The sequence below is a fragment of the Otolemur garnettii genome, unplaced genomic scaffold (genome assembly GCF_000181295.1).
Source record: "Otolemur garnettii isolate 467f Iridium unplaced genomic scaffold, OtoGar3 scaffold00108, whole genome shotgun sequence".
NCBI classification, from domain to species: domain Eukaryota; kingdom Metazoa; phylum Chordata; class Mammalia; order Primates; family Galagidae; genus Otolemur; species Otolemur garnettii.
In genome coordinates, this window is record NW_003852503.1 from 5,024,558 (window position 1) to 5,037,513 (window position 12,956).

General features: G+C 54.5%; 1 protein-coding gene across 1 annotated transcript in view; it reads left to right on the forward strand.

Moving 5' to 3' along the window:
- The window catches only part of NECTIN1 (nectin cell adhesion molecule 1), a 60,706-nt gene extending 55,705 nt beyond the window's left edge, over nucleotides 1–5,001 (forward strand). The window contains exon 6 of the mRNA XM_003796809.3: nucleotides 3,231–5,001. Coding sequence (XP_003796857.1) covers nucleotides 3,231–3,778 — 548 coding nt within the window. The 3' untranslated portion in view covers nucleotides 3,779–5,001. The remainder of the gene's footprint in view (nucleotides 1–3,230) is intronic.
- The last annotated feature ends 7,955 nt before the right edge of the window (nucleotides 5,002–12,956 follow it).

Below are 12,956 nucleotides of genomic sequence, written 5' to 3' on the forward strand. Positions count from 1 at the left end.
GGAATGGAGGAAGGCACTCCTGGTGGGAGGAACAGCATGAGTTTGCAGTAGGCATCAACTTGGATGGCAGGGACAGCAAGGAAGGCAAGCTGACCAAGCCCAAGGTGAAGTTGCATGACAGGTGCCTTGAAGGTCAGATTGCATGACCCAACAGCCAGTAGGGGAGTCATGGCTGCTCTAGGAGAAAGGGAGTGGTCATGTCTACACAGTGAAAGTTAACTAGGTGACAATGGACAGGGTGACTAAAGGGGGACAGAGACCAAACAAAGAAGAGAGGGTCTAGAATCTACTACAACGGTAACACTTGGCGTAAGTTGATAAGATATTGAATGGGAAGAGTCAACAAGATTCGACAGCAGCCTTGGCCCAAGAGATAAAGAAGGAAGAATCAAAGATGAGTGAGATTCTGAGCTGGAAGAGTGGACAGATGGTGGTGGTGGTGGTGGTGGAGGAACCAGGGGGATTGGGCTTTGGAGGAAAGGTGGCAGACAGAGTTGGAACAGGCAGGTGTCGGGGTTATGGTGAGAACTCCAAGTGTGGATGTGCTACAAGACAGTTTGTCAGATGTATACCACTAACTATTAGTTCTGTGAGAGGGATCTAGGGCAGGAGGGGCGACGCTTGTGCTCCAATCCATTGGGAAACACCACACCCTACATGTCCGTGTTCCCGTGAGAAGGTAAAAGGCTCTGATGCTGTTTGATGGGCCAACATCCCCCTAAGTGTTTGACCCTTATGTTTTTGCCTCTGGTTTGAGGCTCCATGGGCCACCATATGACAAATGCTGTGGAGAGAAAGGCCCAGAGCTGGGTGAGAGCTGGGCACCTTGAAATGGTTTGGAGAGCCAGCAGAGGGAGGGGCCCTCATGAAACTGAGACCAGTCTGGCACTAAGAAAGAGAACAGAAAGTGGCACCCCCAGGTACCTCCTACCTGGCAGCCCAGTGCCCAGGACTGAAGGTCCAGGGACAGAGCCTCCCATGAGACAGCTGGGCAGAGAGAATGCAGCCAAAGACAGCACTCAGCAGGGAAGGCAAGGATCACAGAAGACCCTTGTATTGGAAGCAAGTGAGATGTTTCAGGAAGAAAGGCAGGCCCCTCCACCTGATGCCTCCCTAAGCCCAGCCTCTTCCAAGCAGCCTGCTCTGACACCAGCCCACAGCACTCCTGAGCACTGCACCGCCAGCTCCCTTGGTACCTGCATGCTGCTGTCTCTGACAGTGTCATTGAGTTCCCAGGCAAGGCTGTGAGTTTCTGGAGCCTGTGACCAGCAAGACAGATGCTCAGTGTGTGCTTGCTGACTGGATGGAGGGATAAGGAAATGAAGCCAGGTGTAGAGCAGAGCGGTCATTCAGATCTGGGTGAGAACTGAAGTGGCAGCAGGCAGGCTGCGGGCACCTCCCTCTGCCACCAGGGCACCCCTTCTCCAGGTGATTCCCACCTCATGAGGAGCAGGTGTGGGATACTTTTAAGGGCAGTAAACATAAGAGACCTGGTAAGCCAGAAACTTGAGGCTCCAGGGAGGCTGCTCTGGAGATAGGCAGTGACACCAAATATTCAGTAAATGTTTATTGGGCAGCTATTCAGTGACCTGCACTGAGGACACAGTTGGGACGAGTAGGGCACTGCGTCTTCAGTGGCTGTGCTTCTCTTTGTTCTTGGTCAGCCCCTGCGTGGCAGAGGCCAGGCACAGGAGCATCTGCGGGCCCCAGCCCAGCCATGTGACTTTGGGCGAATGGCTTTCCTCCTTTGGGCCCCTGTGTTTCCGTCAGCCCTTCCAGCCTGAACTCCAGGAAGGCCTTTCCTCTTTCCTAGAATCTCCACCCTGCTCCAGCCTGCCACTGGTGGGACAGCACCGGCACACTCACACCCGGGGAGGAGGGGCGGGCTCATAGGAGGAGTGTGATGCCTGTGGAGGGAATGCTACTAAATCAGGGCATGGGCTGGCAGCAGCAGACTCCCAGAGGGCAAAACATATGCCCAGACCAACCTGGGCCTGAAGATGAGGGCCCCAGCAGCAAGGTCAGCCCCCAGGCATCCCCAGTGCCTCATGACAGAGGCCAGCTGCGGTCTCCGGTGCCACCCTGTGGTGGTGTTGGGAACCACCTCCCTTAACCTCACCTTGGGACTCCTTTGGCCTCTGGTGTCACCTCCCAGACCCTAGAAGGAAAAGGAAGGCACAGCAATGCCCAGAGCAGAATAGTACGGTGGCCTGACCCACTGGCAGAGATGGCCACCCACTCCACCTCGTCTTCTGTCCCACCAGCAACCTTTCTCTTCGCCTTCCTGCCATCTCATTTCCACTGTATCCTTAGTGCACAGATTTGTACACAAATGCATCACATCAGCACAGGCAGGCGGGCTCCCCCGTGATGACAGAGTGTGTACGTGTGCACGATACCTTGTGTACACTGGTCTTTGCTATATACACACTCACTTCCACTCTCCCTTTCCGCCCGCCCTTGTTGTGTACCTGGGCTGCCGTGCTGAGTGTCTTATGTTTATAGCTCAGGCTGGCAATACTGTGGGTCCCCAAGGTGCCTGGCCCTATAGACACCTTGCCCTGAAGGACCAGGCCACAGCCAAGCACACAGCCTTGGTTTCTGGTACCTTGGCAGCTGATTGGCCTTCCAGGGGCTTCTGCTGAGCTGGGACTTGGGAACCTGATTTCCCTGTGTCCTGGGGGCAAACAAAATTTAGCACAGAACACCCAGGCTTTTCCAGGCTCTGGGTCTTGGAAGTCAAGTCTCTGGTTTGGGGACACTACCAGTTGTTAGGCAGAGGGGCACCAGGGACAACTTCGAAGGCTTTACCTGTAAGAAAATCAACCCTACATGTATTAAATGGAAGTGAACATCGTGCCTACTCCACAGGGCTGTTGACAGCATATGGCCTGCCATGGATGCCATGCAGAGGTGTGATGGCCTCTCTGCACGACTAGGGACTGAGCTGCGCTAGCACCACACTCAGGGACAGTCAGGATGGAAGGCCCTGGTGGCTCTGCCTCTCCCCTCTGGCTTGTCCTGCTACTGCCAGCCACACTGCAGCACAGTTGGGTCCCAGCAGAGTGGGGTGCCAAGCGGCCTTTGGAACTGGACCTGCTAAAACCTGGGGTGCAGACAGCCTATCCTTCCCAACTTCTCCCTTCCCTACCTCTCCCCTCCCTCCAGCCCTATCAGTGCCCCAGGAGCACACGCTGACACTGTCCCCTCCATCTCTTTTCCTCACCCAGAATTCCCCTACACCCCGTCTCCTCCCGAACCTGGGCGGCGCGCTGGGCCGGTGCCCACGGCCATCATTGGGGGCGTGGCGGGGAGCGTCCTGCTGGTGCTGATTGTGGTCGGCGGGATCGTGGTGGCCCTACGCCGGCGCCGGCACACCTTCAAGGGTGACTACAGCACCAAGAAGCACGTGTATGGCAACGGCTACAGCAAGGCGGGCATCCCCCAGCACCACCCGCCCATGGCGCAGAACCTGCAGTACCCGGATGACTCGGACGATGAGAAAAAGGCCGGCCCGCTGGGTGGGAGCAGCTACGAGGAGGAAGAAGAGGAGGAAGGCAGCGGAGGGGGCGAACGCAAGGTGGGGGGCCCCCACCCCAAGTACGACAAGGACACTAAGCCCCCCTACTTCACCGTGGATGAGGCAGAGGCCCGTCAGGATGGCTATGGGGACCGGACTCTGGGCTACCCGTACGACCCCGAGCAGCTGGACTTGGCTGAGAACATGGTTTCTCAGAACGACGGGTCTTTCATTTCCAAGAAGGAGTGGTACGTCTAGCCCCCCCTTCTAGAGCTTCTGTCTGTGCCCACTTCTCCCCAGCCCCTGCCTGCCCGCACGCCCCCTGCCCACCCTCTCCAGGAGCTCAGCAGAGACTCACCCAGCTGCACAAAGCCAGACCCAAACCCGGGGGCCAGGGGAGCCCAGGGCAGAGGCGACTTGGCTTTGTTTTTTATTTCCTCCCTCTCCCTGCCCTTCCCTGTGGTGTTGTGTTCAACTGTGGCTCTAGTGTTGCTGTACCCTCCCTTAACCGGCCCCACCCGCCTGCCCTTCGTGTAGGGAGCCCTGTTCTTGTCCTGTGTACCTGGGTGTCCCTCCAGGGTTTGGGGAACTAGCCTCCCCTGGCCCCCAACACTGGAATTTGTTTGCGTTCTCTTCATTGCGGGTGGAGGGCTGCAGGGGCTCCAGAGGAGAAGCCCTGCCCCACCCCCAGATGCTGCTCCTCCTCCACTGAAAGGGAGAGGGACCGCTACCCCCAGGGGAGCTGCCCTGGCTGGGAGTTTGGACCCCAATCTAGACAGCCAGTGCACCTGAGAAGTAGGAAAGGGGGGGTGGCTTCTCCCAAGCACCCAGAGGAGTCTTGTTTGTTAAGTGGAGCCTTGGGCAGGGTTTTCCTGGTGAGGTTGGTTTTACATTTTTTTTCCTCATTGGCCTACAGAGGATGGAGTTGGCCCAGCTCTGATCGCCCCTCCTCTACCCTGTCTGCTCCCCACACAGTGGGGCTCCAGGTGGATGCTGGCCCCCACTTCCATGCCTCTGCCAACACACACACACATGCACACCTGCACACACACTGCTCCTCTCCGCCCCGCTCTCCCCTGGGGCCACACACCCTATCCAGTGTGGACACTGTCCACAGCCCACCCCTCTCTGCCCTGCCTCTCCCCCCTTACCAGCTGAGGATGGGGGCTGCCTGTAGAAGCTTCCAGAGTCAGCTGATACTAGGCACCCCGGTGCCTCCACCATAGAATCTCAGACCAGCCCCAGACGACTTCTTACAACACAGAAGTTGCTGATTTCCCCCTTATCTATCAAGTGTTGGCCACTCTTGGCTCTCAGATAGTCAGAGCTGGGATCCCAGAAGGGAATTACCTCCAGGAGGTGAAGAAGTTCCTGTGCGGGAACAATGGAGAAGGTAGCCTGATAGGGTGAGGAGTCCAGATAAGGCCACACTGAAGGCCGATGTAGAAGCCTCAGGTCTCAGGCCTGGCAGCGGGAATGGGGGTGGGGGGAGGGGGTTAGGGTTAGGGACCTGCCCGCCCACTCTCCACTCCCTGCTTCACCATCCCTGGGACCTGTTCTGGCATGAGGGGAGGACCTGGGAGAAGCTCTCCCTTTTGTGCAGATTCCCTCCTTGAATGGGACACTGGGTTCCTGTCAGCCACCAAGATTGGGTCTTCCTGTGTATATAATGGAGGAAGACCCCTCCCAGCCCCAAGTCCCCCAGCTCAAAGTGCCTCAGTTCCTCCATCTGCCCCCCAGTACCCCCTGGCACTCTAGACAGGCATGCTCGTGGGAAGGACCCTGGGCTGGGAGAGGCAATCCCAAGGGCCATCATGCCTGCCTGTTAAGATCCCAGCTAACCTGGCCCAGGCCGTCAGGGGCTCTATAGGATGGCAAGTGTTGGGGGGAGGGAGGCAGCCCTCTCTGTGCCCCACGGGCACTGCCCTACCCGCCATAGGCTTCCTAAGGGAGCCCCACAGCCCCCCATCTCCCCTCCCTGGTGCTGCTATTTCCCCAGCCAGCTCCATCTCTGCCTTGGCAACCCTGGGCCCACCAGCTGGGTCTCCCTCACCTGGCCTCACTGCCCTGACCCTAGCCCAGGCCTCCCAGTAGCCATGTAGCAGAAGTCTGAAGCCATGCCAGCCCTGGGGCGGCTCTCCCCTCTAGGCACTGGAGGTACTGGAAGGGGTGGAGTTAGGGGAGAAAATTCTGGGGTCTTTCTAGCCACAGGGTAGAGGAAAGTGGAGGAGCTGGGCTGCTTCTCCCAGCAGTATTAGTGTCCCCCCAGGGCAGGGGACCTTTTTCACATTCCATCATTGCCCCATCCCACCTCACACCACTCTGGCCCCTCTGCTTGGTCCTCCCCTCAAGGCAGGGGGCACTCCAAGGGGCCGCCTGATGGAGGCATTCCCTGTCCACTGCTCCTCCTGCACTGCCACCCCCTGTTCCTCATTTTGTGATGGACTTCGAAGGCCCCAGGCCCAGCCAAAGCACTGAGTCCCCCTAAGACACCTCCACACCCTCCCCACAAGCAAAGCACAAATTTTGGGGTCCATGTAGAATGGGCCATGTAGGAGGTCCTGCCTTGCCAGGAGCCCAGCCACAGACCACGTCAGGTAGGTGCTGCTCTGGGCCCAGTGTGGGCATGAGGCAGGGGTGGCACTGGGTTTAGATAGGAGGCATTTCTGGGCCCCAAGTTTGTGAGAAGGTGGGCACTGCTGCTGGGCCTGCAGATACAGCCAGCTGGCAGGGGAGGTCTGGCCCAGCAGAGCGATGAGGACCTTTTGCTTCTCCTTCCTGCCCCCAGCACGAGCTGAGATTCGGTTTTGCTGGAAATGAAATAGACTTGGTATGAATTGTGCCAAGGCCTCCCCAGTTGTCACCCTGCCTCTCGTTGCCCTCTCTGTCCTCGTACCCCCACTCCACCTCCACCCCTGTTTCCTTACAGATTTTGATATCGTTCTAATGTGTAACAGAACCGTCTGAGTCCCCTCTTATCAGAAGGGTCTGAAAAGCAGCAGCACAGACGAGGTGAACACAGGCTGCAGTGCCACCCCCTCAGGCCCGGCACATGTGTAGGCACACACACCTCCAGTACACCCAAGAACAGGTGTGTGTGCACAGCCAGACGGGCACTCAGCACAGATGTGGTAGAGGAATGGGCTTATCCAGCCGAAAGCCCTTGAGGAGAAATAGTCACTTCCCAGTGCTTGGGCCATAGCGTCTCACAAGGGCCCCTCTCCTGGGCATGTGCCCCCTCTGCCAGCCACCCTCCACCCCATGTGCCCAACTCACTGGTGCAATAACTTTTCTGCTATCCTCAAAGCAGAGGATCGGAAATTGTGTTAGGTGGGTGTGGGCAGCTGGCTGAGCCAAGCAGACACAAGTGTCCCCTCTCCTGGGAGGAGGGCAGTGCTCTCAGGCCTCGGAGTCCAGATAGAGACCTCCCAAGCCTGACTGCCAACAAAAAACCGTCCTCCAGTGAGGGACTCGTGGGCCTCTCCCAGTCCCCCACACCCACAGGGAGACTTCACAAACTGCCCAGTGCCAGGGACACCTGGAAGCAGGCCCTCTGCTGTGACCCAGGCAGTGAGAGCTCCTGGAAGCTGCCACTGCCACCACCGTCCTGCCTGCAAGGCCAGAGGAGCCCTGCCCACCTGGTGCTGCTGCTCTTCTGACCCCTGCTGTGAGGAATGGGACTCTTGGCTGAAAACATTGGTTTTCTCTTTTTGTATAAATGGAAACAACCCAGGAGAAGCTGCCATCCTCACCTCTGAGTGTGATATGCTACCTTTGCTTCAGTTTCTTCGTCACCCTTTCGCCTTTGGTCCTGGGGACAGCCCAGCAGATTCTCCTGGTTCTGACCTGGGGGGGTGTTTGCATTGCCCCCTTTTACTTGTATTAAAAAAAAAAATGATGGGTTGAAAAATGTACTGAGGAAAAAAAATGTACTTTTTTATAAATAAAGTGTTAAGAAAACAAGCCCGTTTGCCTCACTCTTCTCATCTCCCTGACTCAGCCCTTCCTCATGGCAGTGGGGGTGGGGATGGGGCACAGCTGGAGGGAGCACAGGAGAGTGAGGGGACAGAGCCCCACCTCAACATCTCACAGGGGCCGTGGGAGACTCTTCCCAGGCTGCTAGGGAACGACCTTCCGACAGTGGGAGGACCGTGACACCCAACAGCAGCATGGACAGGAAGGGGCTGGCACCTGCAGACTCAGGAGGGAGCCTCCAGGAAGGGGCCTGGGAGGGCTGGGGTTGGACCAGCAGAGACGGAGGGCCCTGGGCTGGCTGGAGCCCTTCTGAGGGGTTCAGGCCCCTCCTGCCCCAGAGCTGCTGAGCTCTCCAGTTCCCTTTGTCCCCCACTCCCTGCTGTCCTACCTCTCCTTGCCAAGTCCCCTCCTGTGGCTGTTTGGAAAAGAAAACCAACAATGTCACACCTGCTGTGTTAGACAGATCCCTGGAGACAGGAGAGATGGGAGATTTATCCTTTCGTTTTGTGTTTGGAAGGCACTGTCCAGCCCCATCCCCTGCAAGCTCTCCCTGAGACCCAGCCCCCACCCCATGTCTCTCCAGGGGGCTGTTTGGAGGGAAGTCTCCTTGTTCCTGGGTTACCTCCTCCCCCCCTCCCCAGCACCATCTGCTTCCCATCTCATGGGCTGGAATGCAGGACAAATTGATCCTGGGGCTGGGAGTGGTGGGGGCTTCTGGGACTGCCCTCTCCCAGCAACCCCAGTAGCATCTCCTTCCACTGAAATCAGTATCAGGGATCCCTGAGAAAGGAGGTAGGGATGATAAAAGCCAAGGTGGCTGCATAGCAAAACCCCGCTGCCCATCTGCGGGTGAGACTACAAGACTACTGTTCTCCATACCTCGGATTCAGGCAGGGTGGACAGGCAGGGTGGGCAGAAACAGGCATGAAGGAGAAGCCAGCAGCTGTTGGCAGCTGGCTGGGCCCCTCACTGGTATTGGAAAAGACCAAATCCGGCACCCTAGCAGGGGTTGTACTTAGGTGTTGATATTCGGATGAGATGCAAATTGCTTGTTTAAGCGGTCACTTCCTCAGTTTTCCAGGCTGTCCATTTAAGTTAATTTTTAATTTGTGCAGGCAATAAATGCTTAATTACATTATTAATATATTGGAAGAGAGCAGTGGACAGAACATCCTAATTGCCATTTAACTAGAGCGTTCCGGCAAATTAGCCAGGACTTTCTACGGCAGCGGCAGCGGAAGGAAGGCAAGCCAATTAGTCCCAGGCTCAACCTCTCTAGGTGGAGCTTTGGGCTGGAGAAGCCAGACCCAGGCCCTTCCTTCAGATTCCAGCGGGCCCAGGTCCCCTTACAGACATCCCCGCCCCCAGGACATTGAGAGTCCAGGACACTCTCAGTCTTCTAGACAAGTCAGGCTTAGGAGAACTTTCTGCTACTTAGGCTGTCACTCCTGCCCAAGCCACAAATACACACTCCACTACCTGCAGAGCAAGGGACCAAAAACCAGATGGCCTGGAGGCAGCCCTGCCTGAGTGGCTAAGGTCCCCAACCTTTGCCCAGTCTCAACTGGTGGGCCCAAGACTAAAATGCCTGGACCCCCGTCTCTGGAGACCACTGGGGGCCTTTCTCTCCCTCCCCTTACTCTACCCCTTCCTGACTATAGGTTAAGGGAATAAGTTCAAGGAATTGAGGGATTCATTTATTCATTCATGTATTTCAGATTTTTGACTGCTCTGGGCCAGGCAGTGTGCAATGCTGTGATAGTCACCACAAAAGTTCTTGCTTTCAAGGAATTCAAAACCCCAGGGATCCCAGATCCCACAACAGCCAGTGCCACGTGGGCCCCAGGCCGTAGCAGAGTACTGGATGATTTTTGTTTGGGAAGGTCTTAGGTGACACTTCACCTGGGCCTTGAAGGATGAGTAGAAGTTCTCTAGACAGAGATTCCAGGCAGCCTTGAGAATTTACTATCCTATGTTAGTTGTTTTCAAAGGACTCTTCTAGTTCAACATCCATTCTGCACAAACAGAACTAAAACCTAGAGAAGAAACTAAGGTTTAGCCCAGCCGGCCCATCAGAAAGCAAGTATGAAACATGCTCAAGGGCTGGGACATTCCTGAGAGTGGGACAAGGGGAAGGAATCCAGGGGCAAGGGGTGGCACCAGGGGGAACTAGGTCTGGTACAAGTTTCTCTTTACTCACAAAGCAGCAAGAGCCCCCGCAGGATGTAGACTGGTTTGCAGCAGCCACTTTTCATGTTGAGTGGAGTTATTGAGAGTCAAACAGGGCTCATCAGAAGACTTCCTGGACAGCTGGCATCTGAGATGGTTTGAAGAATGAGAAGGACAGATTCATGGGAAAGTTGGAGGAGGAAAGGCCTTTGAAGGCCGTTAGGGTCAAAGTCTAGGGTTGAGGTCTAGATAGATGTATTTTTAATAAGCTACCCTGGAGATTCTAATGGACAGCCAGAATCAGAGCCCCCTGCGTGGAGGCAGAGACCATTCCAGGTGTCAGTCATAAGAGTCTTGAAATAGGAAAATGGGACTGGAGCATGGGGGGTGGGATCAGGTGATTCAATGAGTCAGTACACGCAGGGTGTGGGTGCCAGATAACATATTTCCTGTTGTCATCATTAGTCATCCTCAGTCATCTTCATCACCATCATCATCATCATCTCCAAGATTTGGGATCCTAGATGATAGTGGCTGCAGTGGAGGCCACTAAGTAGGGAACCAGGATGGAGCCACACTTCTGATCCTCAGGAAGTAGGTTTTCGGGTTTCAGACCCCTGCTGGGTGCTTACTTTCTGGGCACCTGCCAGAAGGGAAAGCAGGATGATGAGTTAAAATCCCAGGCACAAGGTGCCGCAGGCCTCTCTGGATGGAGATGCTTGCTCTATAGAATCACCAACCTAGAGGAAGTGAAGGAAGGCAGCAGTTCCCTCATCGTCCTGTTAGGCAGATGCTAGAGGACGCTCCAAGAGAGACAGAAGGGGAGGGGTGGGGTGGCAGGGACTGTGTCCAGTGAGTCCTTCCCTCTCTGCCTGAGGACTGACCCCAAAGGTCCCTAGAAAGCTTCTGTTGCACAGTGAGTAAAGACCTTTGGAGAATGACTGACTCAGAGACCAGCAGGCTGGGGTCCCCAGCCTGACCTCCTCCCCACATCCACTCTCCCCTCAGTGGCCAGACCCTGTTCATTTTACAACACCCTCAAGACCCTCATCCCTGAGGGAGCCCCAGGGGACTTGAGGGTGATGGGGACAGTGGGTTGGAAACCCTTTGAAGGTCAGGATCACAACTTTCATTCCCAACACCTAGCCCGGAGGTGGCACAGAGCGGGTGCACTATAGACGCTGAGACTGAATTTATCAAAGTGAGAGTCAAAAGCAGGTGGTGTCTGTAGTCCTGTCTCCAGGAGGGCTCCAAGCATCCCAGGCACCACTGCTGATGGGCTTCCCCTTACCTCTCAAGATAAGGGCTGACACCACAGGGCCACTCCTCTATGCAGACAAAATGTCCCTCTCCTAGGTTTCACCCATTGGTATAGATTTCTCCCTGGAAGCTACACCAAATAACTCATCTTGGCCTTCCTAGGACAGCTCTTCAGATATTGGGACATAGCTACTTCTCACCAAACCACTTTTTTTTTTCAGTTGTTTTTTTAAATTAAATCACAGCTGTGTACATTGATGCAATCATGGGGTACAGTGTGGTGTTTTCATATATAATTTGAAATATTTTCATCAAACTGGTTAACACAGCCTTCGTGTCATTTTCTTAGTTATTGTGTTAAGACGTTTATACTCTACTTTTAGAAAGATTCACTTGTACCCTTGTAAGATAAACCATAGAGGTGATCCCACCAATCACCCTCCCTCCACCCATGCACTCCCCTCCCCTCAAACCACTTTTTTATATGTTTAAGCCTATGCCACAGCCATCAGGCCACTTAACAGCACAGCTGTTGGGAGCCTGGACTTCGGAGTCAGGCAGACCTAGGCTTAAGTGTTGACCTGGTAGATCAGTCGTGGTGGGAAGCATTATCACAATGGCTGACAAAGACTAAGCCATCAAAATAGCACCAAATACCCTCAGTCACCTAAGCACTGCTAATAATGGGTCCATGGTGACAAGAGCATGCCGCTCTGGCATGGACTTTTAGATAGGGGGAGAGGCTGTGCATATGTGAGGACAGGGAGTCTATGGGAAATCTCTGTACTTTCTACTCAGGCTTTCTGTGAACCTAAAATTGCTTTAAAAAAAAAAAATAAAGCCTATTTTAAAACAGAAAAAGAAAAAAGGGTCCTGTTACTCCAAATATTCCTGAAAACACACACACACACACACACACACATTGCCATTTCCTTCTTATTCTGAGAGCCAAGGGTCAAATACTTTCTCCTGGAACAGGTCTGACCATCAGAGGAAGGGCAGTGAAGGAGTGGGAGGCTGTTTATGTGCCCTCCCTGGGCCTAGCCTCCCTCTCTCAATGCAAAGGGCACAGCCAACCCAGCTGACTGACCTCAGGATGCCGACATGCAACACAGAGAGACTCAGTCCTGGTGGATGAAATTCCTAGTGGGTGGTGGAAAGGAAGGAAGGAATGGAAAGATGGATGGATAGACAGATGTAAGGAAGGAGTGGAAAGATAGATGGTTAGACGGATAGATGGACGGATGGAAGGACAGATGAAGGATGGATGGCTGGATGGAAAAAAGGAAGGATGGAAGGAGGGAGAGAGGGAAGGAAGGAAGGAAGGAAGGAAGGAAGGAAGGAAGGAAGGAAGGAAGGAAGGAAGGAAATTTTGATGGACAAGTGAACCTTTGAGTTGTTCTCATCTGTGCTAACTCTAAGCAAATCTCCTTCACCCTCTACTTGGGCTGCTTCTTCCCCCCACCCCCTAAGTGTGTTTTTCTTGGGTCCCCAATGATCAGGACCAGCATTTAGGCCTTGGGCAGTCCTTGTGGAAGCTCATTCTAGCATTAGATCAGCTCACAGCTGACATTCATTGAAAGTCTGGTGGGAGGAAAGCCCGGGATTCACAGTCACACCACCCTGAACTCAATCCTAATTCGGCCACCTATCCTTTTTGGACCTGGGGCCAGTCACTTGCCTTCACTGAGCTTTCTTTCTCCATCTATGTGAATAGACTGCTGGGATGAGTAGAGATGGTTAGTACAGAGAGCGAGTTATTTGTAAAACGGGTACCTACCACAGACTGCTGCAAGAATTAAAGGAAACTCATCTCTTTGTAAAGTACTCATCCAAAGCCTGGACCAGACTGAGCGCTCAGCTGAGTTGGGTTAAGACAATGTTATTTCTTACCATTATGTTCCCCTCTGTGTATCTGCTCTCAGCAGGGAAACAGAACCTGTCATGGAAAGGACATCAAATACTAGGACACTTGCCCAGTCCTCAGTGGAATTGCAGCCCTGTGCTGTCCCAGCTGTGCGATGACCAACAC